The 26756-nt window shown below is 38.7% G+C and overlaps 1 protein-coding gene across 7 annotated transcripts in view; it reads left to right on the top strand.

Moving 5' to 3' along the window:
- Nucleotides 1-26756, top strand: part of LOC110020148 (small RNA degrading nuclease 5-like) — a 112642-nt gene that overhangs the window by 33409 nt on the left and 52477 nt on the right. For 6 of the 7 annotated variants that reach the window (XM_020718145.1, XM_020718143.1, XM_020718142.1 and 3 more), the window contains 5 exons: nucleotides 7978-8111; nucleotides 8238-8350; nucleotides 12372-12479; nucleotides 12553-12623; nucleotides 14911-14970. In XM_020718145.1, the coding sequence (XP_020573804.1) occupies nucleotides 7978-8111; nucleotides 8238-8350; nucleotides 12372-12479; nucleotides 12553-12623; nucleotides 14911-14970 (486 nt within the window). The remainder of the gene's footprint in view (nucleotides 1-7977; nucleotides 8112-8237; nucleotides 8351-12371; nucleotides 12480-12552; nucleotides 12624-14910; nucleotides 14971-26756) is intronic. The other variant, XM_020718144.1, reaches the window with a different exon arrangement.

The following is a 26756-nucleotide window of genomic DNA, read 5'->3' as shown; positions in this document are numbered from 1 at the left end:
AAAACAACATCCATGTCATTCTAAAACTTCCAATTCAGCTAATTCAGCAAGTAGGCCTACAAAAACTGAAGTTTATGTGTATTATAAAAGATAATGCATTTCATCAAACAATTCACGAGCTAACTTAATATCTGTAGACTTCATGAACATATTCATCAACAAATTCCTCAGCAAAACTACTATCCTTAAATTTAAGAGCACACATCATGAGACTCGCCCTTCCTCCAACAATATTGATACAGAAATAAAAAAAAAAATGAAAAAAAAGGCATAAATTTCATGAGATACCAATCCCCCAAATACTTGCATTTTTCAACTAAAGCATAAATTCAACTAACATTATTCAATGAAAACTGTTAAGGAGATCTCACAAAAAAAAAAACAGTCTCAAAGCCCATAGAGTTCAACACCACAATTCATGTAATCTTGCAATAATCTATCATTCCGAATATATATAACTGAAGAGATTCATCACATTTATTACAAGGCATGCAACTACAAGGCAAATGCATGAATGTGAAATTCCGATTACCATTGGCAAACCCATATATGATTTGTTACGATTTACAATACATCAGCTTGGAAGAGGATTTCATCAAGAAAATTTTGCATGAATGTCCAAATGAATCTATCAAGACCCATCCCACACAAATTTTGAAATAGAATAGCAAAAATCAAATGGAGTCTATCCTATTTCATACAAGCATCTCCTGCATACACATTTTGTTTTATTTTAGAAGTATTAAACACTTGCATACTTTCATAAGTAAAAGAAAATCATACAGAGATTTATTTTGGGAGCGGATATACCTTTACAAGAGCTTTTTTCGATCAAGAGGAAATAAAAGGACACGTTGGTTCTGTGTTTGTTAAAATCTGGTCACCACCTCCTTGCTAACGACGATCGCGATTCGCTGAAAATTCAGTTGGGACGGCAGTGGTTTAAGGCAAAATCAGAAGATAATTCTCCAAAATTAGTAAGCATGTATGGCCAAAACAACATTTTTATTCTTCCGGCTGAGAGAGGCGAGCAAGGGTTTTGGTCTTCGCAGAGAGGAGCGAGAGCTTCGACGTCCACAGAAGAGGCGAGGCCTTCGACGTTCGCAGAAGAGGCTAGCAGGCGAGGCGTCGAGCGGGGTCTGCGACTCCTTCGGTGCGGGAGACGAGGTCGAGCAGAGGGAGTGCGAGAGAGTGGGTCACTAACATTATTCAATGAAAACTGTTAAGGAGATCTAAAAAAAAAACAGTCTCAAAGCTCATAGAGTTCAACACCACATTATATCACCAAAACAACTTTTTACCCTTTCATGCATAAACAGTGGCATTTATGTAAAAAAAAAAAACAAAAAAAAAAAACAAAGCATTTATGTAAAAAAAAAAAACAAAGCAAAGAAAGAAAAGAGGAGAAACCAATTAAAAAAAACAACAATTTAGATGTTAGACAAGTAAAAACACAAGATTGAATGGTAAGCTTGTAAATCTTCCTTTTTTTTATTTTTTTTTATTTTTAATGCCGCAGCAAAGAACGAAGAGGAAGGGGAGGAGGTATACCTGGCCGAAGTGTCACCGGGAGAAGTTCGTCGGTGGGAGGCACGCTGGAGAAGAAAAGGAGGAAGGAGGAGCTGGTATGGGTTGTGAGGGCAGTATCGAGAAGGAGCAGCAGTGCTTTTTCGAACAGTTGTTCGATCGGGGGAGGAGAAGCAAGCGGGGTCTGCGTGGGAGGAGCAGAGCTTCTTTGGTGCTTCGAGCGCTTCGATCGGGGGAAGAAGAGAGGAGACGGGGTCGAGCGGGGGTTTCGTTCGATGTCGCGGGGGTTCTTCGGCGCTGAAAGATCGTTGCGAGGGAGATGAGCAGGAGCGAGCGAGAAGAAGAGAGCAGTGGGCTTCGGATCGTACGCGGGGAAGAAGACGAGAGCGGGGATTTCTGGGCGAGCGGGGAAGATGCGGGAGTGGGAGGCAAAGCAGGTCGTGGTCTTTGGCCTTCGGTGTAGAGGAGAAGCTGGATCGAGTGAGGCTAGGGCGAGAGAGGAAAGGTGAGGCCGAATGTAGTGCAGGGAGGCGAGCTCGCAAAAGGAGGAGGCGAAGAAGAAGAGGGGCAAATGAGATTGAGCCGAAGGAGGAGCAGCTTTCGGTGACCGCCTGATTCGAATGCCAGGGAGAGGTTGTATAGCCGAAGAGACGTTACGGGAGGCGTTGGCGGGGAATTGAATGAATTCCATCCAGGGACAGTTTTATTAGGTAAGTAATAATCCCTAATTAGATTTAATTAAGATGAAATTATGTGGCTGATTTGAAATTTAAAAATTTGAAATGGCCCTAGCTCGTGTTCAGCCTGTTTCGAGATCAAATTGAACCCGTGTCGAGCCCGAACCCATGCCATGCTATTAAAAAAAATGCATCAATTTTCGTGTTGTTTGTGCTCGAGCTTAACCCTAGCAATATGGGAGTCCTTCCTAGATAAAGTTGACGTTCCGGACGCGTCGGCGCAGTCCGTTTCTTCATCTGGGGTCGTCCGGACGAGTTTACCGATGGACGAGTCAAATCAAGTCAAAGTCGTGTGTGGTGCAGTGAGTGCGTGAAATACGGCGTTTGCGAGTAATCGAGTCACAAAGGGTTTACCTAAGGCTGTTTGATCCTATAGAAACTTCATTTTCGGGCCCTCTACATGTTGGTCCTTAGCCCTTGCAACTAGAAGTTGAGTGCTTTGAACCACTCATGCGAGTTCTTCACAAAAATGAGTCAAGAAGTGGTTTGAAGTTCTATGGGAGGTGGGCTCCATTGCTAGTCCTCTAGGATGGTCAACAGGAACTCCTAAGGCTAGATTTTAGGTTCTAAGAATAGGAGACTAAGACCTCACTAAAAATGAAGTCAACAACGAGACGAAATGAAGCTGTCGGGCAGGGATAGGCGTAGCGTCGAATCAGAAGAGTACGGGGGAAATTTCTGTCGGGCAGGGTGATAGAGGCGTCGTCGAGCAATGAATGTGACGAGGTCGGCGTGCGAAACAGTTGACGTCAAAATTGTGACGCAGACACGAGCCGCAGTCGGCGTCGAAACAGTGCGCGAGTCGATGACGACAGAAAAGACGCAGAAGACGAAGCCGGAGAAGTCGCAGCGAGGAACTGATGCGAATTGCCGTAAAAGTTGTTAGGGTTTGCCATGAGTCGAACCCCTAGCAGAGCTGATAACGGGAGAAAACGATGTCATTCATAATATATATATATATGTATATATATATATATATATATATTAAAAAGCCCAAGACAATTTTATTGAAGAGAAAAGGGTACAAATAAGTTATATCAGTGGACCCAAATAGACACCCAACCCATACGGTACAACACACACAAAAAGAAAAGAAAAGAAACTTAAAACCCAAAAGTAGATGGTACAACAACACACTTTAGTTCTGTCTTTGTCTCTAGTTCTCGGAAAGGAACCGGCTAACAGATTGATGTGTACCATTGCCCGAAGTAACCAGAGTATCATCCATTAAATTTCTTAGCTCAAGTAAATTTCTGTTCTTCTTCTTCCTTCTGTAAGTGTAGACCTGCAATTTCTCATCTGAAGATTGTTGCTTATTCAGATGCCAACAGTTGTGCCCACAAGTGTATGAGGCAAGAGTTGTCGCATCTACCCCTGATACTTCCTGAAGATGGGGAGCTGAAAGGTTCTTCTGATTATCAGTCCGTGTAGGTAGGGTCCTTCATTATTATTTTCAATAGGGTTTGAAAGTGTAGGTTGCTCAGCAGGGCCATCGAGCTTCTCATCGATTGCAGAAACAGTATTTTCAGGGGGAGGGTCCACAGGGAAAATAGAATCAGATACCAAATCCTATCCAGTTGCAGTTTTCTCTCCAGGTGGAACAAATATATTCTTAGATCCATATTTATTTGCTTAATCTTTAGACTTTAAATTATAATAAAACTTATGACATTTATCAAGGGTATGCCCAAAGATCTTACAATGAGATTAATATGGAGGTCTATGTTCCATGACAATTTATTGTCAATATCTATTATGCGTTGTGTCCAACCAAACTTCCATAACATCAGACAAAGTAATATCTCTTTCTACAAGTATTCTGGCCACATAAGGTCTGGTAAGATTGAAACTGAGTAGATCTAGCTTCAGATGGTCTCAAAGTATGACACCAATAGAGTAAAGAACTTGATGATGGAAAAAATGCAGCTTGAGACCAGGCAGACTAAACCATATCGGTATAGTAAGAGATTCATGATTGGGATCAAAACCAGGAGATCACTTCAGTAGTTTCATTGGTTTGCCAACAATGTTAAAATATTTTTTGGAGAAAATTCGAGTATAGTCTTCAGGCACGGTTAACTGAATTAAAACATGTCTCCCATCCATGAGCCCCACTTTCCACTTTCCTATTAATTTAAGGTCATTTAAATTTTTCCTGATAACTTTCATAGGTGGGTGTCACCACTGAAATTTCTCAATAAGAGCAAATTTGAATTTGTCAAACATGGTTGAAATTTCTGACTCAGAGAAAAAAATAGTCTTCCCACTTTTTCTGCTTGCATTTTAATAAAGGGGCAGTCACCTGTACCATCACGATTCTCCTTATAACTTGAGGAGAAGACAACCACCGTCTCCCCCTGAGGATTACCCGCCACGTGGGCAAATGATGTTTTGTCAGGTTCAACCGAAGAAGAAGGAAGCTCCATCACAACAAAGAGAAGCACTGCAAGTCGGGCAGAGGGCAAAAAGATTAGTCGAAGAGGTCGGGGTGAAGCTGCGCAGAAGACGGGAACCGCTGATGAAATGCGCAGAAGACACAAAACCGCAGCACGCGAGGGAATCCACGCAGAAAAGAACCACTTAGTCTGATGAGGTGGTAGAATCACAGTAGAAAGATGACCAACTGTTGTATTAGTGATAGGTTCTAGGGTAGGTGAAGTATGAAATGTCTCATCTGCGCCCGAGGCTTCCCGAGGAAGATGAGGAGCTTCAAAACTCTTCTGATGATTGGACCAAACTAACTCCTGTTGAAGTAGAGTTCTTTCAGTATCGTTTTCAATGTTGTTTGAGGCTGTAGGTTGCCTAGCTAAACCATTCGACAACACGCCATTCACAGTAACAGAAACAGTACTGTCTGGGGGGTCTTCGGTAGTAAGGGGGTTACAGGTGGCAATGACAGGAGAAATGGGATTTAGAGGAGGGAAAGTGGGAGGGGAAGCAGGGGGTCCAGTAACAGTTTTACTCTGAGGGTTTAAATGAGGGTGCAAATGGTGATATTGAGAGTGAGAATGTCCAAATATCCGGCCGTGGGTGCAATAAAGTGGGAACTGTTTGAGTTCCATCCACTACCAATAACCCTGGTGATGTGAGACAATCCAGATCTCACCCGGTAAAAGTAAAGTAATGTCTCATTCAATCAAAACTCTGGCTTTAGAAAACCGACTCATGTTAACTGTAGGAATATCAGTTTTGAGGGGTTTACCGTAAACCATAGAAGGAATAGAGGAACTCGTGATTGAAGAGATGGAACTTCAAACCTGAGAAGCACAGCCAGACAAGAATGGTAGGAGGTTCGGTGAGAGGATCAAAGTCGGCTGTCGATTTTAAAACTTTCAACAAACGATCATCTATTCGAACGAGTCTTCTCGCAAACAAATGAGCATAGTCTTCATCATTTGATAATTGGATAAGAATGTGCCTACCGTTCAATTTATCAATCTTCCATTCCCCTTTCAGACGCATTTGCTCAAACTCTTTTCGAATTAGATCGATTTTAGGGCTTCCATAGAGGAATTTACCAACTAGGATCAAGCGACAGGATGAAGCTAAGATGGAAATCTTGGCTTCAGATAGAAAGATTACAGGCTTACCATTTTTACGGGATGCTTTTTTAAGAATGTCAGCGCCCTGCGCTACGGCGTCTTAGTATTGCTGCGGGAACATACACGACATAGGATGGCGAGTGGGGTTGTCGCCAGCAAAAGCGGCGGCGTAGGAACGTCTTAAGGCCATCAATGCTTATAGGGAACAAAGCAGAGCAGCTGATGCACTGCCGGAGATGGTCTTTCGACTAGCAGACGAAGTCGAGGGGACGGGAGCAGACGTCGCATGACAAAGACGTAGCAAAACGAAACACTAGCCCTTCTTTTGCATGCAGACGATGCACAACGAAGACGAAACATGGCGAAGGACGAAAGTATGAAGCACGAATAAAGTAGACGACATCGACGAAAGAGGAGCTCAACGCATCGAGAATCAACAGAGCAGTTGCCAAATTTCGCTATGCGGCGAAACCCTAGCAGAGCGAAGGAGCTGAGCATCGAAGAGGAGACATGTCATATATATATATATATATCAAAACACTGTTATTTACTTTGTTTAGGGTTCAATTTTTGCTTCAGTTTTTTGTTGTCAATGTCGTCTTTTACCTTGTTAGGGTTGTATCTGAGGACATGTAGTGTTCCGGCTGTATCCTGCTCCAAGGTGGTGATTATCGCCGCATATTCCCTTCCCCTTTTCCCTTGACTGTCGGTTGCCGCTCCTCCCTGCACCACCCTTTTGTTGCTATTACTCTTCCTGCTCACAGTTGCCCGCCACACCTGTACCCTTTCAGTCGGTCATCCACTGTCCCAAGCGACCTTGTTGTTGTTCCACTTGCTGTCCGACCTCATCTTAGAGGGATATTTGTATTGTGTCATGTTTCCTTTCTTTTTTCAAGGTCTTGATTGTAATCTCATTGTTTTGCGTGATAAAATATGCTTCCCTTATTGGCTTTTGGGTTGACTCGGGTATCATTCTTCTCTTCCGTTATCTTGAAGTCGTAACCTCTGAGATAGTTGTCTACTTGAACCGACATTACCAAATAGAATTTCTTTCTTTTTTTAATTCAGTCATTACATACTTGTAATAGTTGCATTGCAGGTTGATTTTAGAGAAATGCTCCATCACTTTCTTTTTTTTTTTTTTTTGAAGATTTGGTGGAAACAAACCCCATAGTTTAGGATTTTTTGATAGTTTTTAGTAATATTTAATATTTGGGGTGCGAAGCATTACTATCCTTTTTCTTTCTTCAGTTCATGGGAGTGATCTCATTAGGAATGGTATGTTATCTTTACTTAATTTTTGAGTGTGAAATTGAACAAATTCATCATTGAGTCATGTAAAAAAGCTTTTCTATTTCTACAAATTGTTTGAGAACTATAGGATGGCTGCTATTTCATCTTAAGATCTTCAAAGTTTTGTCATGCTTGATTTTTGAGAGTGATGCATTATCTCATAGATGAGAGTAGTATCTTTAACTTTTGAGTTAGTTTGTTTGACAGCTTTTTATGTCTTTTCCAGTTTTTAGGAATTTGCATGGTCTTCTGATTTCAGGCATCAATGTATTTCATAACCATGACATGTAATGAAATTTGCTTAGTATAAAGTGCAAACTTTAGATATTTTAGATTTGGAGAATCAATAAGATGATGAATTTTTTCCTTTCCTTTCAGAAGCTTTTCATAATTTGAAACCACTTTAGGTAATTTCTTCCATTCAAATTATACAAGGTTTGTAGCATTTAAAGTTTTCTTTCAGTTGAAAAATCAGACATAATGAGAAGTAGAAGAATGAAAGAGAGGTAAAAATAAAGATTGGAAACAGGGCCTAACTTTGATTTGATGCTATATTGAAAAATAAATGGCTAGAAAGCTTGCTTCCTTCATTCCTTTAATAGGTATTCATATATAATATAACCTAAAAAATAAATGAAAACTACTACCTAATAATTTAAAAATTATAACTATTGCTCAATTTTTTTCTTTTTTTACTGGTGGAATGATGGAGCAATATGTGGCACTCCCCTTTTCCTCTCAGGCACATTAATCTGTTGCACTTCTTTCTTTTTTTATTTAGCAATCCTAATTATTTTAACACAACCTTATTAATTTTAATCACTTTTATTTTCCCTTTTAGTTTGAATGGAGACTCATTGTCTTATTATACCTTGTAGAACAAGCCACTTATTCAGAAGGTTGTGCTTCTCCATCTTCCAGGATTGGATGCTGATCTTTACCTTTCAAATCCGAACTTGTTTTCAGGACTAAGAAAATGTTTTGGAGCTCCAAAGCAAGTTTTAGCTTTAAGGTTATGACGAGGCTTTTTATCTTGAGGATTTCATGTTCATATGATGCAATGTTTGTTATGGAAATAGTCAATTATTGCATGCTAATTTATCTGCTAAATTTGCTCGTTGGTTTACCTGAATGACAGCTGTGTGGCAGATGAAATGCAAACAATTGGTGCACTTTTAACATACAGAGTGAAAAGAAAACACGAGGAAATTGAATCAAATCAACAGTTTCATTGTCCAACTTCAGCTAGAGGTGTGGACGTGTTTAGAATGTCGATATGCATTTCTATGGTGATTTGATGTTGTTCAAGATCAAATTATTCTATGTTTCTGCTTCATGTTACTTTTTGAGAAAATGTAACTTTCCAAAATGATCTACAATTCACACAGGGTTTTTTATTTTAGAACTTTTTATGGTAACCATTTTAATACCTTATTTTCTGTTGTTCACGGCACACTCATACTTTAAAACAGTAAGATATTTCCCCAGATTTAAGAAGGATTTTGAAGAGAAGGTATCTTTTTCTTAAACAAGAAGGATTTTGTGAGTTGAAGGTCCGTCCAGGTTGATTGTTAGGAGAATTAAATTGGAATTCTATAGATAAGCTAAATTTGATATTGAGATAAGATGACTACTGCTCTATTAAAAATATTGTGTTATGTTTATGAGTTTGAAAATAGTAGTGCATTTGCAAAGTCACTTAGTGGTGTGACTATGAGTAAATATTATGGATGTTTATAATGATTAGAAGAGTTTTTAAGTTTTGATACAAGATTAGAAAGCTAAGGAAAAGATTTTTGAAGATTTATATGTTAGACTAGCTACGAAAGGAGAAAAATTGTAATTAGAGAGCTGAATATTTTTATCAAGTTGGATGTATTAAACTTGAGTGTAATAAGATCTCAAGGAAGATTCAAACATCAATAAATGATATAAGTATTATCTTAAGAAATTTTGACTTAATCTTACTATTAGGGTGCACTATGTATATAAAGTAGACCAAACAAAAAATTTGTTCTCTTGAGAAGATTGAGACATAAAATCAATAGTGAAAAAATCCAGGAAACTCTATAACCTCTAGAACTATAGAAGGTAACCTTCAGAACAAAATTAGCTTCTCATTTTTATTTTCCTGAGGGACTCTTGAATAACCTCTCACTAGACCAATTGCTTGGAAGTTCTCTTTATAGAAGTTATTTTTTTCTCTGGATTTTAGCCCATAATTTCTATTTTTATAAGAGGTTAATTACTGGTTCTGGAGTTCAAGAGAGTTTTTATCTTACCAAAGAATATATTTATGTTATTTTCACCTTAATTGTTGTAGCCTTTTCCTTGAGTTTTAGGATTTTCGAGCGTCAGTGCTTGTGTTTTTGTAGCTTGTAAGCTATTTGATTGTGATAAAAGTTATCATATATAAATATCCTATTCAAATAAAAAACTAATAACGAAACTAGTTTCTCTTTCCATGGGAGTAACTATAGCAGGATAGGATGATTGAGTTTGATCTAAAGGGTTATGTGGTGTTATGTGTCCCTTTCATTTAATCATACTTGGAACAGGGCATGCTAAAGGGATTCAAGGGCAGAAGAGGTGGGGCATCTACTCCAAGCATTGTGAGTCAGTAACATGGTTTTCGGTGTTAGTTCCTTTATGATTTCATTGGGCCGGAAGTTCTGCCATTATATTAACTATTGACCCACCAAGGTGAAGAGAAAGCCTAAGATTAGGTCTCTTTAGTCGGCACCTCAAACAAGTTGCCAAGTAATTTACTAAACGGTTACTTTTGAGCTGGCTTCATTTGTTTAGCCAACTACTACTTGCTTTATCTCTCAATGCTTGCTGAAACCTTTCTTATAAAAACCATAGGATAATGCTGACCTATCATTGGCATAGAAACACATACAACATATATAGGAGGTGAGGTGAGAATGTGGCCGGAATACCATTCCTATGTTTGACGTCCCTCCCATCTCCATACTCGTATGTCTTGACATGTTTGAGGGCTGCTTGACCTTTAATTTTATTAAAAAATATAAAAACTTAAGATCTACACAGCTCCTTAAAAAAATAAATTTCTCGCTCGCATGCCCTATGTTGCTTGTATTCTCTCTCCCGTCCTCTCCCTCTCACTTTTTCTCTCACATTTGTCTTTACCTGATACTCTTGATGGAAAAGAAATGCAAAAGCTGCAATTGAGCTTGTTTGGAAAGGGCATGATGAGACCAATAACTTGTGGGAAAGACAGCCACGCCAGGGGCTTGTTAGAAGAAGGCTTTTGACACCAATCTTGGGCTCCTACAACTAAGCTATTTCCATTTTTTGTCACTACTTTGGATGGTGTGAGAATGTTAGGAGATTGGTTAGGAATGACAAAGAATTGTTGTTGGATAACAAATCATATGTCGGAATGGTAGTTTGGTAGCAAGACAATCGGTGTAGAAGATCTTCGATTGTTCGAAGGAGATCACCACCTTGACCTAATCAGGTTACAAACATACCACCTGAGAAAGACCTATGGATACAACACTTTGATAAAAATAAACTTGGAGAAACAACCTCTATTGCATAAACCAAAATCCATTTAAGTGTCTGATAGGTTCTAAAACAATATTTATAATGTTTGGTCTACCATATTAGACCCATAGGTTGGATCTAAGGTGTTTAGACCTAACATAGGAAAAGAAATTAAATCCTAAGTATAAATTATAGTTGGTAAATAGGGCCCACAATGCCTTGTTGCATGCCAATCGATTGGAATTCTCCCGCTATAGTATTCAAGGGACAGGAAATCTCATTCTCACAAATCCCACCTTGATCAAGGCCATCTAGTTGCTTGTGTTACAGACACTCTCACGTCATTCTCTCCAGTTAGGAGGGGCTTCACCTTCATTTCTGAAAGCATTTGGATTTTCATAAAGCAACAATGTTAAAAGTAACATAGATATTATAGTCTCCTCGTAAATTAATCTTGTAGGCATTATCATTAATCTTCTTGGTGATTTTAAGTGAACCATTAACTTTAGGATGAAACCTTCCAAACAACTCTACAGGAAACTCCTTCAATTTGATCCATACTAAGCCGCCTTACTTGAAGACCATAACTTTCTTGAATTTGTTAGCTTGCTTTTGATATTTAGTGTTTTGCTTCACAATGTAGGGTTTGAATTTCTCCGATTCTTGCCTTTGCACGAAATGTATGGTTTGAATTTCTTCGATTCATGCCTTTGCATCCGTGCAAACCGTAATAGCTGGTAGTATTGACAACTAACAATAAAGAGTAAGAGCTTTCCATCCATATAAAATCTTTAAGGGATTATGACCCGTGGACTGATTAGTGAACCGCTTGTAGGTATACTCAACTTGACGAAGCACCAAATACTATTGCTTAATGTTCTTTCCTAGAAAGCACTTGAGAATATTTCCCAAACTAAGATTTGCTATTTATGTTTGTCCATCTGTTTGTGGGTGTGCTGGATGACTGAACTAGAGCTTTGCACCCGACTGACCTCATAAAGTTCTTTTCAGGTTTCTTCTTGAAATAATGGTTTTGGGTACAACATGAAGACGATCTATTTCCAGTAAGTATAAAGTTACAATGTGTGATGCATCCATTTTCCAAAGGCAAAGTACAAAGTGTGTCATCTTAAAAGAAGCGGTCTACAACCTAATACTACTGTAACTAAATTATTTCTCCATTATTTGGTCAAAACTAGAACTAATTGTTTTAGTATTAATAGAACTATTGTTCAAATGTTAGGATTCATAACCTCCGTTGTTTCATATCTTAAATGCTATTTAAAATTTTAAAATTTATCAAAAAAACTAAATTTTGGCTAAGCTATAAGCGATGTGGTGGCTTCAACGTATTATTTTAGCATTATTAGAGCTAATGTTAGCATGTTAGGATTCATAACCTCCATTGTTTCATCTCTTCAGTGTTATTTTTAATTTTAATTTTCTCAAACAATTATTTTTATGTTTATGATATTTTAATAATAAATAGTGACCAAAAAGTAGAATTGAGCACTGAAACTATTGAAACTGAATTTTTGGGCAGTGGGGCAAAAGTGAAATGCGTTTGCAAACCTTCTGCATTTAGGTTATTTTAGGGATTTGTTTTTTTTATTTATTGACAATTTTCCAATTAAGTTTTATTGAAATGAGTATATTAATTAATTTTTATTTTCATGATTTATGAATATTTTGATATTTTTTGTTCCACGCAAAACTATTTGATTTATGAAATTTTGCTTGCTATTTGGTTTAATTTCAGAGAAAGCACTCCTTTTGGAGAATCAAAAGGATCTTCCTTTCCCAGTTAACTACTATACTCATTCACGGAGAGAGCTGGAAGATAGTGGGTATTGCATCAATCACCCAGGTGGTCATATTATTAAATATATTTTGATATCTTGTAAATTTATTAGCGTTTCTTTGAATATTTTTTCATACAGAGTTTGTAACCACTGTTCCTGCTCCTGTCGGGACTTCACCGCATAGAATCCTGGCTCTTGATTGTGAGATGGTAAGAATATACATGAAGCAAAAAAACCAGTGTGCATTACTCGTAGCTTAGTATTAACTATATTGCCAGATAGTAATTCCAGATTTTTGTTGGTTGGTTTTTTTTTGTGTGGCTAGACAAGAAAAAACAATTTCTAGTCAACTATTGGTCTATAATGTGAAAGATTTGTTAGCAGTACTAAATTAGGAGGATTCTTTGAGATGGTAAGAATATTTCTTTGATTATTTCAGCATATGATTGATGCAGGAGCTCGGGGTCTTGTGATCCCATGGCCGCAAGGCGCGACAGCCGGTTCAAGCAAGCGGAGTAGAACCGAACAGGATAACCTTCTTTTTTTGAACACATTTCCTTTTTTCTTTCCTTCCTTTCTAGTCCTTTCATATATATGTGTTGTATTAGAGTTTGAATTCTCAGTTTTTGGCTTGAGTTTGTTCCAAACAGCCGCTGGCATCTCCTTTTCTTCCTTCTATAGCTTTATCTAAGAGTCCCAAGGTGGTGATTGTCCTTCGTCCACCCCTCCACATCTTTCCCACACTGCTCCCATCACCCGTCCTTGCTGCAGCCACCCAGAACAGCCGCCACTTGGCTACTTTCTGCAGTCCCACCTTGCTGTCACCTGCCAGAACCAGCTCTTCTTCCCTTCACCGTACTGCCGCCATCCAGAATCTCCTTCCCTTCACCGTACTTCTGCCATCCAGAATCAGCATCACGCCCCTTCCACCTTGCTGCCGCCTTCCTGGAACCTCACTCCTGCCCCTTCCACCTTGCTGCCACCTTCCAGCCTGCATTCCTCGGCTGTTTCCTAACTTTTCCAACCATCCCTCCCTTGCTGCCACCGCCTAGAACCGCATTTTCTGCTGTTTCTCCTCTGCTTCAGCCACCCAGGCTTGCTGCCATCACTCTGGACAGCAGCCTCCACCTCTGTCCACACTGCTAGCCGTCTCCCCGATGCCTTCATCACCTTGCTCCTTGCTGACATCACCCAGGATAGCCCTTTCACGTCGATCTCCGCTGCTTGCTTGTTGCCTGGGAAATTAGAAAATAGCCTCCTTATTGTTTCTACTTGTCCCGGCCCTTACCGCAACTAGTTAGTGTCGTGTTTGTTGCAATTTGAGATATCTGTTTTGGTTGATTGTAATTTTCTATTTGATTTCAATAATAATATTTGTTTTGCCCCTTGTTGGTTTACTCCAGTATCAATGATTCTACTTATATGACACCAGGAGGCTGTTATTAACAAATAATGGGTACCTTTTATAGTCTAATTTTGTGTGAAAATTTCTAATCATTAATAAATGAGTGTTTCTGCAAGTCTCACCATCTTTTTCTTGTTCAAACTGATAATTATCTTGATATTGTTTTTTTGCTCTAAGAATTTTTTGTTTATATTATTAGTCTTAAACGCTGAAGTGTATTCAAAATTTATCATCTTTAATGAGTTCAGGAAGACGCTTCAACGGATCAATGTTTTGATAGCCTAATCAAATATTGAATCAGAAGGAACTATCAAATTAATTTTACTTACCTAACAAGAAAAATTGTAATTTTATAGTGAAGTTGTTACACAATATCGCAACTAAATTAGACTACCATCAAGAAAGAAAAAAAAAACATCAGATCGAGCTAATATAATACATAGTGAGTGATTACCATCTCAGAGGTGCAAATCATGCTGACATTTCGGCCCCCAAGTTTAGATCACCAAATTATTAGGGGTTATTATATCTCGCTTGGAATCTGATAAACCGGGGGTAACTATGATGATGTGGTAGATATAAAAAAATATATATAATAATTATTTTAATTGCATATTAGAAATGATAATAAATCACTTAATTATCAAAATAAATTTTTTTGGGTGAAATATAAAATTATAGATAATTGATTTTCTTATCTGTAACAAAAAGCGAATATTCTTTTCTAGAGTATCATAGGCTGGATGAGTGACTAATTTGTATGCCAAGACTCTTGAAGCAACAATCAAATAATCGATGCCTTTTGACAAAGAAGAAAGCAAGAAATATTTGAATCAATTAAATAATTCATTTATTTACATTATAACTTGATATTGAGCCATACAAAAAAAACCCAGTTCTTGAAAGCCATGAATAGCTAAACTATTCGCCAGTGCATCACCATTTCAAGAGGGTTTCCCTGAGTGCTTTGCCCAATCGGATTTATTCATAAAATACCAAACTGATAAAATAAGCTCAGATCTGCATTAGGAAAATAGATCTTTCTTATGTAATAGGCTTCTAAAATGCTTTGTTTTCATCATTTTTGCCAGTGCATAACTGCCAAGGGTTTCGAACTTACACGGGTGACATTAGTTGATGGCTGTGGAGAGGTATTGTTCATATTTCCATACTTTTATTATAAATTTAAAGAGATGTCTTACCGCCCTTTTCTATATCTGTTATATCTCTCGATATACTGATTAACTTGATAGAAGATTGATCAAGTTATTTGTTATTTCTATATGTTCAAGTTATTTTCATTTTTTTCTGCCTTCCTAAATTATTTCTTTGAACTAATCAAATAAAACAATCATGGACTGATATGAATCTTAAATTTGTGAACTACAAATCTTTGTTATTTTTTGAACATCAGTCTTTATTGCAAGCAAGGTGAATATGGTTTGCATGAACACAATGATAAGTTTGAGTTCTTGTAGTTAAACATTATTTAACTCAAGAATTTGCAAACTAATTGTGACTATTTGAAGTAATTCTATATGTCAAATGCATGCTTTGTGATTTTCCCATTATATTTTGTTTGCTGATGTTGATTCCAAATGAACCTAACCAATGGAACATTGATACTTTTGTGAGCCGTAGGAAGGAAAAATGTGGTAATTGGTTGCAATAAAGAAAGATAAAGATAAGGCTGTAGCTAAAAATGCTACAAATGTGAAGACTAGCTAGAATGAAAGGAGACTTGCAACAATGAATGCTTGCAAATTCCAGGCAATGCAGCGATGAATGGAGTGGCTTATAGAAATGCTAAGAAAAATAAAGCCTAAGGCTTGGATTCCATGACAAGAATTGGAGAGAATTAATTGAGTATTTAATTTCAAAATTTTGTGTGGTATTTATAAAGTTTAAGGAGAGCTTAATAAAAATATACAAAATTGGAGAAGAATAATTTCAATAATCCTCAGATTGATGAGTTAATAGAATAATAATCAAAATATAATTACAATAGCTCATAGATAATGACCGTTAAAATTAAATAAAAAAATAAATTAAAATAAATTAAAATAAATTAAAATATAAATATCTATTCCCGCTTCAGTTCCTATATCTGCTTTCACTCGTGCCTCCCACTACTTCATGATCCCTCACATTCCTAAGGATTCAGTTTTTCTTTCACTTGTTTCATCTTTCCAGTTTTGAACCCGTAGAAGCCACTCATCCCTTCACCTACTTCTCCTTACTCTAAACAGCACAATACGTCAACCCTCATCCACCCCGTCTCGATCAAATTTTCCACTTCCCCCTCGCACGCCATATGCAAAAGCCCATCTCATTCTTGGTTCAAGCGTCTCAAACCGAAATGCCATCTGGCTCACCCCAGTTGGTTGCGATCTCACTTCCATTTTGCACGCAGAGTCAAAGCCACTCATCCTGTCTATCTCTTTGCGTCTTCAGCACAACTACAGTGTCACGAACAAGCCCAACTATTTACATATCATCTAATTGCACGTAATACAGTAACAATTAGAGTTGTTGAGTAGGCAATGGTGAATCGCTGGACACAAAGATAGCCGCTACTTAACCCTCTTCTCACTACTCTCAACCGAAAAGTCACTTCGCATCATTCTGCTCAAAACCTCACGCACGACCTAGCCGTGAGCCTCCCCTTTCTTATTCTCTCCAATCCAAGCAGCTGCAGAAATCAGTCGTCTTCCTTGTTCTAACCTGAGAGCATCTACAAAATTCTACCCAATCTCCCCGTGTTCCTCTCTATTCAAACCCATATCCAAAACCCTCATATTTGTCAAACGAATATTACGTGCGACATCTGTATGTGCGGACCATGGCATTGGGGTGGTATTGCACCTCAATACCACCCCAATGCCATCAATATCACTCTAACACCACTTCAATACCACCGATCCGCACCCAATCCGCACCTAGCTTGTCTGCATGTAATATTTTTACCATATTTTTTCACATTTCACTAAATAAATAAAAACACACTATCTCATTTTTCTTTAACCGAGAGAGAGAGAGAGAGATTGGAACTTCATCAATATTGTCGCTTCCCATTCACTCACAAAGGTATAAATGCAAGGAAATTTAATTCGATGAAACTTGACTATCTTTCCAGAAAATTAACTCCCATTCAGGAAAAATTAAGTACTTGTTTACGAATTTTTTTAAAAAAGCATGAAAATTTAAGTACTCATTCTACGAAGCTTAAGTGCATCTCCAGGGAATTAAGTATCGTTCAGACAAGGTTAAATATCTATTCGGGAAATATGTGCTTTTGTTTGACTTTTTGTAGGTTAATTGAAGGCCCGCTTTGTCTTATAGTCCAAGGGTTAAAATACAATTTTTCCTCCTCAGAGATGTTGACTAGTGCTTATTAAAAATTGTTTGACGGGTTGATATTCTCCCCAATGCGCTCTAAAGAAGGGAGACGTTGCAAGGCTCTCAAAATTTTTCGGTGAATTTGGACTTAGAAATAACTTAAAAATGTGGACTTTTTGGAATTTGAAAATTAATTCAAAATTTGGACTTTTCAGAACTTGCGAAATGACTTAAATATGAAATATCATAAATTGAGGTGAAGCTTAAGACATTAATGTAATTTTTAAATACTAAAGCAAAGACTTAATATATCCATCGCCACTGATCCGTGCCTAATTATGCAACTGGACAGAAGGTAAAGCTTAAAAATGAAAGTTTTGCATGCAGTCTAAAATAATTATATTTGTGTAAACATCTAGAATATTGAATGATTTTTGTATGTGTGTATGTATGTATATATATGATAATGGCGTCAACAGTGGCAGCGAGCTCCGTTAGGGTTACGCCCGATGGCGATTCCCGGCGGTGATTCTTCGATCTCTCTTTTTCTCCGTCGTCTCCCACGACGACATTCTGACGCGCTTGCAACTCTCTCGAAGACACTCGCTCGCGTCGCAGTCATCTCTTTTGTCGATGACGCTCGCTCGCATCGTCTCTCCTCACCCGTAGTCGACGACGCTCGCTCGCAGCTCATTTGCACGTCTTTATTCGTCGCGGCTCGCATCGTTTCTCATACTCAACGATGTGTCCGTTGCCATGCCCAACAAACAACTTCCCTGATCGCCTCTTTCTCGCTGCTCGCCTGCCTCTCAAATCTGATGTGGTCATTGTGCTTGTAGAGATGGCCTGGACGATCCGTTTCTCTGTCACTGCCCTTGCGGGCAACTTTCCTATTTCTACTCGTGCTCTTTTAGGTTTAGAGCCTGGTTTTCATATCGGTAAGTCCTGCAATATTCCACAATATTTCCACGAGGCTCTTGACTTGAAGGTGGTGGTGATCACACATTCATTAAAAAACTTGGTAAAAAAATGGGAAGCATGCTCTTATTCTCTCTGAGGTTGAAACATTACTCTTGTGTCCTCTTGGCGTTTTGCTCTAGTGGGGAAATTTCTTTATGGTCACCCAAAACTTGAGATCATTCGGAAAGATTTTGATGCTATGAAGTTATTTGATGCTATGAAGTTATTTGAAGTTATTTGACAGTTGGAATATTGGCTTACTTGACGGTCGACATATACTTATTCAGTTATCTCACGATGCCGATTACACACGTATTTTTTCTCGTAAAGTTATCAAGATCAACAACTGTTTTATGAAAAGTTTCCAGGATTAAAATTACACTTGTTCAACTTGAAAATTTTTTACTCTTTAGCTATTGCTTACCGTAAGTCTTTCAAGGTTGATAGTTTTCGGGATTAAAATTACATCTGTTCAACTTGAAAATTCTCTACTTCTTAGCTATTGCTTATGGTAAGCCTCTCAAGGTTGATAGTTCTATGATTGCTGTCACCAGATCCTCTGTTACTTGTGTGTTAGTTGAGAAAGATATCGCTCAACCAGCTCCGAATGAGGTATGGATTGGAACCACTCACAACGGGTATTGGCAAAAGGTTGAAATAGAACCATACCCTCCTTATTGCTCTTATTGTAGTATGTTTGGCCACAGTTCTACTGTCTGCTTTCGTTTGCATCCTTATCTAAGGCCGAATATCGCTAAAGATCAGTCACCTACCATTCTTGCTGAGAAGGTGCAACCCGATCCTCTTTCCAACACCGCAGTTCCTGATGAAGAACACCATACCCAAGCCGTTTTATCCCTGGATGCTCCTACTTTTGAACAATATTCCGGCTGCTGGGTTGGAGCATAGTACTTTGAAGTTCCATGAAGCATCTTCCCATACTAGAAGTACAGATCCAAACGTGTTTATACCACTCATTGTTATTGAAGAAGGTTTGCCTATATGCCAAGACACACGAGAATGATCCTTTGATCCAATAAAAGATCAGTTGGACAACAAGTAGTTGCTCTAATATTCAATTTCCTACACATGACCGACACACTTTAAACCAATCCACTGATCAGGTGAGTCAGCCTTCGGATGAGGAATGACAGGTCTATTCTAGGAGGAAGATTAATGGAGGCAGACTTGAGCTCAAGAACTTATTGGACGATACATTGATTACTACTGGCAATGACACTCATCTTACTAATTTGTTAGCTGACTCATTTCCTATAACTAGAGGCAGAGACAGGGCAAAATTGGGTCGCTCTCTAGCTATCTGATACTACGAGTTTTGACATTTTTTGTTATTTCTTTAGGTCTCTCATGTATTTTCTGTATTTTTTTTTTCGGAGCAATTTGCATGTGGTGGTTATCATGTGGGAAATGTGTCATGTTTGGGCTCCTCACACAATTTATTTGTATCCTTTTTTCTTTTCAATATATTAGTCATTGGGTTTTCTCAATATATATATATATATATATTTAATAGAGAAGGATACATAAAGGTTGTATGAGAAGAGCCCAGAATAGACACCCTACCCATACGAAACAAGTACTATAATACCCCAACAAAAAGATATAGATAGACTCAATAAAATGTAAAACAAATTTAAAGCATGCAGAAAACAAGTAGCTAGGGACGAGTCAGTTTAGTCCTGCCTCTTCCTCTAGTTTTAGGAGCAGAACCAGATAACAAACTTTGAAGAGTCGTGTCATTATCATGAGTCACCAAAGTATCATCCATTAAGTTTCCAAGTTGGAGTGTGCCCCCAACCTTCTTCTTCTGTCGAGAAGTGTAAACCTGTCATTCTTCATCTGAAGACTGGCTCATGTGATCTTTGATCTGATTTGATGTTAGAACCGCAGTAGTAGGAAAGATAGTCGTTGCCACTGTGATAGGTTCCAGTGTATGTGAAGTGTGAATTGTTACCTCTGCACCTGATGTTTCCTGAATAGGAGCTGCGGGACTATCCTGATTTTCAGTTCGAACATTATTTGTTGTAGTATGGTCAGGAGAAGGGATCCCAGGGGCAGACACCAACTCCTGTCTTGTGGTGATTCACTCCTCAGGTTGGTTGTCATCAGGTTTGCTGGGAGCGTTCTCAGACACCTAAAATGCACTAATAGTGTGTTCCTGCTTTTGACTATTGGTTCTTAATTGTGAATGCAATATGAAATATTTCTCTTGCGGGCGTTCAAATATCTTGCAGTGCTTGCAGTATTATGATTTTTGTTTCATAATGATTTTTTGACAATAATCAGTGTGAGCAGATCCAAGTCAGACTTCTTCTATATCTGGTATTATAATATCTCATTCAATCAAAATCCTCGCACCAAAATCCTTGCACTAGAGGGCCTTGAGAAATGAACTGTAGATAAGTCTACCTACAAAGATTTTCCAAGGATACTCCCAATTGCATATAAGATGGGTAGATCAAAGAAATGAAACTTGAGTTCTTGTAATGAGAACCAAATAGGTGCAATTGAGGGTTCTTGACTGAGATCGAAATTAGGGGCCCATTTGAGCAATTTCATATGTTTGCCCTCAATTGTGATAAATTTCTTTGAGAAATCCTCATGTAATCATATTCTTTGTTCAGCTGTATCATAACATGCCTTCCATCGAAATAACCCACTTGTCAATCCCCAACCAGTTTGAAATCTTAAAAAACCTTCCTGATGATCTCTTTTTTAGGACAACCTAATTGGAACTTTCCAACTAGTGTAAATTTGTATTTTCCAGCATGAGTTGAAATTTCAGCGTCAGAGAAGAAAATTGTTGGCCAAAGTCTTACTAATCGCAAACAAGACGCAGACAGAAGCAGGACGCAGGTGTCGAGCTGCTTTATCACAGACGAGACGCAGGCAGAAGCACGAAGACGACCTCAGCATTGCCACCAGACAAGACGTGAACGCGACGCGAGACGATGTGAATGGAAGCAGTCGACGCGAGACTACGCGATGCCATATATATATATAGTGGAAATAGCAACGTGTGACTCCTTACGTGTTAAAATAAAAGATGTTTACAAAAGGGGAGGGAAGGAGGATCCTCTCTTAAAAAAAAGAACATACATAAATTCCTAGGGGTTCCTCCATCCACATTACAACTCCACCCAAAAAAGAAGAAAATAAAGAAAAGCTTTTAAAAACTCAAAAATGCATGTAGTCAATCAAAACGTATACCCAAACTTTGAAGTATACCCCGTATGTGCATATACAAAAAGAAAGCTGAGATAAATTGTGATGTAAATAAAAAAAAACAAAACTTTGACGCTTGGAGATCAGCCACCTATATATATACGCCGAAGAGTTAATTTTATTGAAATTGAAAAGATACATAAAAATTGTATGAGAGAACCCAAAAAAAGGTGCCTTACCCATACGATACATCAGACACTAGCATCTTAAATGGATGAAACATAGATAAAACAAAAAAAAATAAAACTTCCAGGAAATAAACTGCTAGGCACGAGCCAGCATAGTCATGCCTCTGCCTCTGGTTCTAGGAGCGGAGACAGCTAACAAATTGCTGAGTGTCGTTCTATTACCCGAAGTTACTAGAGTATCATCCTTTAAGTTCCCAATATGGGGTGTGCCTCCATTCTTCTTTTTTTTTCTAGATGTGTATACGTGTCATTCCTCATCCGAGGACTGGCTCATCTGATCGGTGTGGTCAACAGATTGTTAGGCATGTAGGAGAGAATGAGCCCCCAACTCTTGACTAGCAGTAACAAATTCTGATTCTGAAGAGGTGGTAAGCATGTCTCTTCAACTACCTGATGCATCCTGAGGATGTGGAGCTTCAATACTATCCTGATTATCGGACCCAAGTAAACCATCTGCCAATATATCAATCGGAAGAACAGAGACAGTATTGTCTCCGGTAGTGGGAGGGGGAGGTGGCATCGTGTCGATCGGTGTTTCAATAGTCTGTGGAATGCACTTAGGAGCGAAGGAGGGACATGTATGAGGTGGGGCAGATCCAAAAGCGTTTTTACTTGAAGGTTTTAAATTCGGATGCAACTGATAACATTGAGAAGGATAATGTCCAAACATACGACAGTGGGTACAATAAAGTGGTATCTGTTCAAGTTCTGTTTACTGCCAAAATCTCTGATGTTGTGTGTCAATCCATATTTTTCCTGGAAAATGTAAAGTAATATCCATTTCTATCAAAATTCTGGCTTCTGAAGACTGAGTCAGATTCAATGTAGGCGTGTCAGCTTTGAGGGGTTTACCATACACCATCGCTAAAGCGAAGAGAAGCTCTTGATAAAAAAAGTGGATCTTCAAACCTGTGAAGCGCAGCTAAACTGGAATGGTAGGAGGTTCAGTACGAGGGTCAAAATACACCGTCCATTTTCCATTTTAAAACCTTCACTTCATCACCTGATTTTCTATTTGAAGAACTCTTCTCGCAAACAAATGGATGTAGTCTTCGTCATTTGATAATTGAATAAGAATGTGACGATCATCCAATTTATCGATCTTCCAATCCCCTTTCAGCTTCATTTGCTCAAAGTCCTTTCGAATTAGCTCAAGTTTAGGGTTTCCATAAAGAAACTTACCTACTAAGAATAGTTGACAAAGCGCAGCTAGGGTGGAGATCTCTGCCTCAGTGAGAAAGATTGCAGTTTTGTCATTTTTACGGGAAATTTTTTTGAGAAATTCAGTTTCAATGCCAAGAGCAAAATTGTCGTGGTATCGTTGCGGAAACATATTCAAAAGAGGGCGGCGGCGTAGGAACGTCCTGAAGCCATTTCTTCAGCAAGCTGTCGATCGACACAAACTCTTCTCCGCCACAATCGATGTCGGCTTCTGTGCATCTGTGAGGAGGAAGACACGATGCGGTCTGTCGGCTTCGAACAGAGGTGACGAGATGTGATCCGTTGGCTTCAAAAGACGACGAGATGCGATCTGTCGACTTTGAACAGAGACGATGAGACGCGAGCAGCAATCGACTTCGAAGCCGCGAGCCGATGACGATGGAGAGAAGACACCGGAGTAATGATCTTCAGTGACATGGGTCTATCGTTAAATCATAGTGGAAGGATTTTAGGCCCATATCATTAACCTCGGTCATATCTAAAATCATTAGTAAAGTGATTGTGGCTCAACTCCAACCTCATCTTTCTTCTCTTATCTCTCCTCAACAATCGGCCTTTATTAAAGGTCATGACATTTCTGATAATCTTTTGTTGGCACAGGAAATATTACAGGATCTTGATAGAAATTGTAGGGGTGGCAATCTGGTGATTAAACTTGATATCAAAAAAGTTTTTGATACCTTAAATTGGGATTTTGTCCTCAATGTTCTCAAAGCTAGAGGTTTTCTCAAAGCTAGAGGTGGTTTTAATACAAGTTTTTGCTCCTTGATTAAAAGATGGCTCGCCAACAATTATTATTCTGTCTTGGTCAATGAAAATTCTTATGGTTTCTTCACTGCTTCTCGGGGCATCAAACAGGGAGATCCTCTTTTTCCTATTATTTTCATTTTAGCTTTTGATTATTTCTCTAGGATGCTTAACGGTTTCCAACTCTCACATCCGCATGCTCACTATTCCAACAAAGCTAAAATGACGGTCTCTCACCTTGCTTATGCAGATGATGTTATTATTTTTACTACTAAACTTGCCATAAAACAAGTGATGGGACTCTTACAGGATTTTCAAAGCTGCTCCGGTCTTCGTTTCAATAGTGACAAATGTCAATTGTTTTTTGGCAAATAGGTTAAATAACATATTATTCAATGGGGTGTTATGTTTACAGGTTTTCATAATGCTTCTCTTCCTCTTAAATATCTTGGGGTGAATTTGATAAGGGGGAGGAGGAAACAGGTGCATATAGATGATGTGATTGATAAAATCAAACGTAAAGTTTATGATTGGATAAATGTTTTCCTTTTCACTGTGGGCAGGATCTTTTTACTTACTAGTGTTCTCCAGAGCATTCCTTTATATGTTTTGCAAGTGTTTAATCCCAAGAAAAGTGCTATTTGTACTATGGAGAAGCTCTTTAATAAATTTCTTTAGGTGGGGAATGGTGCAAAGAAAATCTGGAGTACTTGCCATAAAGTTTGTAAGCCTAAAGAGGCTAGTGGTCTTTGTTTTACAGCACTAAGGCATACTGTGGAAGTGAACCTCTGTAAGCTTTGGTTCATTTATTTAGATTGGGTTCCTCTCTTTGGGCCATGTTTATGAGACTAAAATATTGTGCTAATATTCATCCTTCCTTGGTCTCTTGGAAGGTTGAAGATTCTCGTATTTGGAAAGTTGTGGTGAATGTTAGAGACACGACAAATGGTTTCATTTTTTTCCTTGGTCTCATGGAAGGTTGGAGATTCTCGTATTTTGAAAGCTGTGGTGAATGCTAGAGATACAACAAATAGTTTCATTTTTTGGCATATTGGAGAGGGGAAGATTTCCTTCTGGAATGAAAACTGGGGTTTTTCTCATAATACTTGCTTATCTCACTCCCCTCATTCTAACTCTTTATTGGTCTCTGATTTCTATTATACTGAAGGTTAGGATTTTTCTAAACTATGCTCTACAGCTGGGGAACAAAATGCAAAGCATATGCTCACAATCTCCATCACTCCTACTCATAGAGATCTCCCCATGTGGAAAAGAAGCAATTCTCTCTCGGTTTGCAAGCTCATTTATGACACTCTACACTCACATCGTGACTGGATATGGGGGAAATGGATTTGGCATAAATATTTATCTCCTTCTATATCCTTTTTTCTTTGGCGTTATCTTATGTCGTTAATCCCACTGGATGACATTCTTAAGCTTAAGGGCTTGAAATTAGTCTCTAGATGTCGTATGTGTAGAATGAAGGAGGATATAACACATATTTTCTTTGAGTGTGGTTTCTTTTTGGAGGTCTGGGATATGATTGACGCTCACTTTGGTTTCTCTTGGACACATAGAGGATCTTTAACTAATTATTTATGACAATGGAAGGATTTTGATGCCTGTAAGGGGAGGTTTCCCCTCCCTTTATTGGTTTTGTGGTTCCTTTGGAATTCCAGAAATAGTTTTAAGTATCACACCTCTCCCCCCTCTATTACTATGGTTGTTGCATATGTGATTGCCTATTATAATAAAGTTTTAAGAGCTAGCTCTTCCGTGGTTAAAATCACTAAGGTCCCTCGGCTTATTTTGTGGGCTCCCCCACATATTAATTATGTGAAATTAAATGTTGATGGCTGTTGGCATGCTAACTATGCTGCGGTTGGGGGTTTATTTAGAAATTTTGAGGGGAAATGCCTTGGTTTTTTCGCTTCCCCAATTATTGTCGAAACTTCATTTGCTGTTGAATATTGGGGAGTTTTTTTGGCTTTAGTGGTGGCCAACATTTTCAATTTTCGTAAGCTGGAGGCGGAGATGGATTCAAAAATGTTTTATGATATTTTGCTTGGTACTACTTCTCCACTCTGGAACTTAATTGATATATTTAAAAGAATAATGGCTCTTATAGCTGAAAAACATCTTGAGGTTAAATGGAAGTTTATTCATAGAGAGGGTAACTCCCCTGCTGATTGGCTTGCCAAAAATACAGGGGAGTCTTGTCACGTTGGCACACATCCCACTGGCCCTCTTCGGAGACTTATCATTGGAGATACTTTAAATCTCCCCTACATTCGGTTCTAAGATTTTATGTGTTCTGGCCATCAACTATTCGGTTAGGTTGGACTTTGCTAAATTTTTTTCTTTTGGTTTCCCTCTTTTTGTTTGGCTTGACTGTTTTTGTCAGTTTACAGGAGGATCTCATTTTTGTAGACATGGGCTGGGATGGAGTCCTTGCTCTTGGCTGCGGCACAGAGGATGGCTCCTTTACATGCCTTTCTCTGTTTTGTTTTCATTTAAATACTTCCAAGATATACAAGCACACAGGATTACTATTTTTATTTTGGATTTTTTTTTTCTGGTTTCTGGGTATACTTGTATTTTGGAGACTAATTTTTGCGTGAGTTGTACTTAGGGAAGAGGGACCCTTAGGGGTGAGTCAAATGTATTTTTTTTGTGTTTTCTAGATGGGGACCTTCTCCCCCCTAGCCTTGTACTTTCTTTTTAAATATTAACACGTAGGGAGCCATCGCTGCTCTTTCCCCCATATATATATATATATATACCCTTCACGTCCGGATGGGTCTTCGTTTTCGTTTTGCTAGGGTTTCCGCTCATGGCGAACCCTAGATCAAAACAAACGTCTGTTTTTTTGCTCGCTTTGATCCTTTTTGTCTTCGTCATCGACTCTGGCTAGCGAAGGAGCTCGCGTCGTCTGTTGCGCCGTCTGCGGCGCTTCGCCCTACAGGTTTCGTCGTATGTTTTCAAGCTGCTCGTCTGCTACGTCAAAGCCACTCGGCTGCTACGTCAAAGCCACTCAGCTGCTCCGTCAAAGATCTGCTCGAACTGCTCGCCTGCTCGCGTCCCGTTCGTAGGCGGCAATCGGCAAGCTGCGCCATTTACTGCAGTGCTTGTGTGAAGCAAGCTATGGCCTCAGGGCTTTCCTACGCTGCCGCAATCACCGTTGCTAACCACGCCAAACCCCCCTATGCTACAGGGTTTCACAAACGCAAATCCCC

Source organism: Phalaenopsis equestris, unplaced genomic scaffold, assembly GCF_001263595.1.
Source record: "Phalaenopsis equestris unplaced genomic scaffold, ASM126359v1 Scaffold000094, whole genome shotgun sequence".
Lineage (NCBI taxonomy): Eukaryota > Viridiplantae > Streptophyta > Magnoliopsida > Asparagales > Orchidaceae > Phalaenopsis > Phalaenopsis equestris.
Note: the sequence above shows the minus strand (reverse complement) of the source record. Positions and strands in the feature narration are given on the sequence as shown.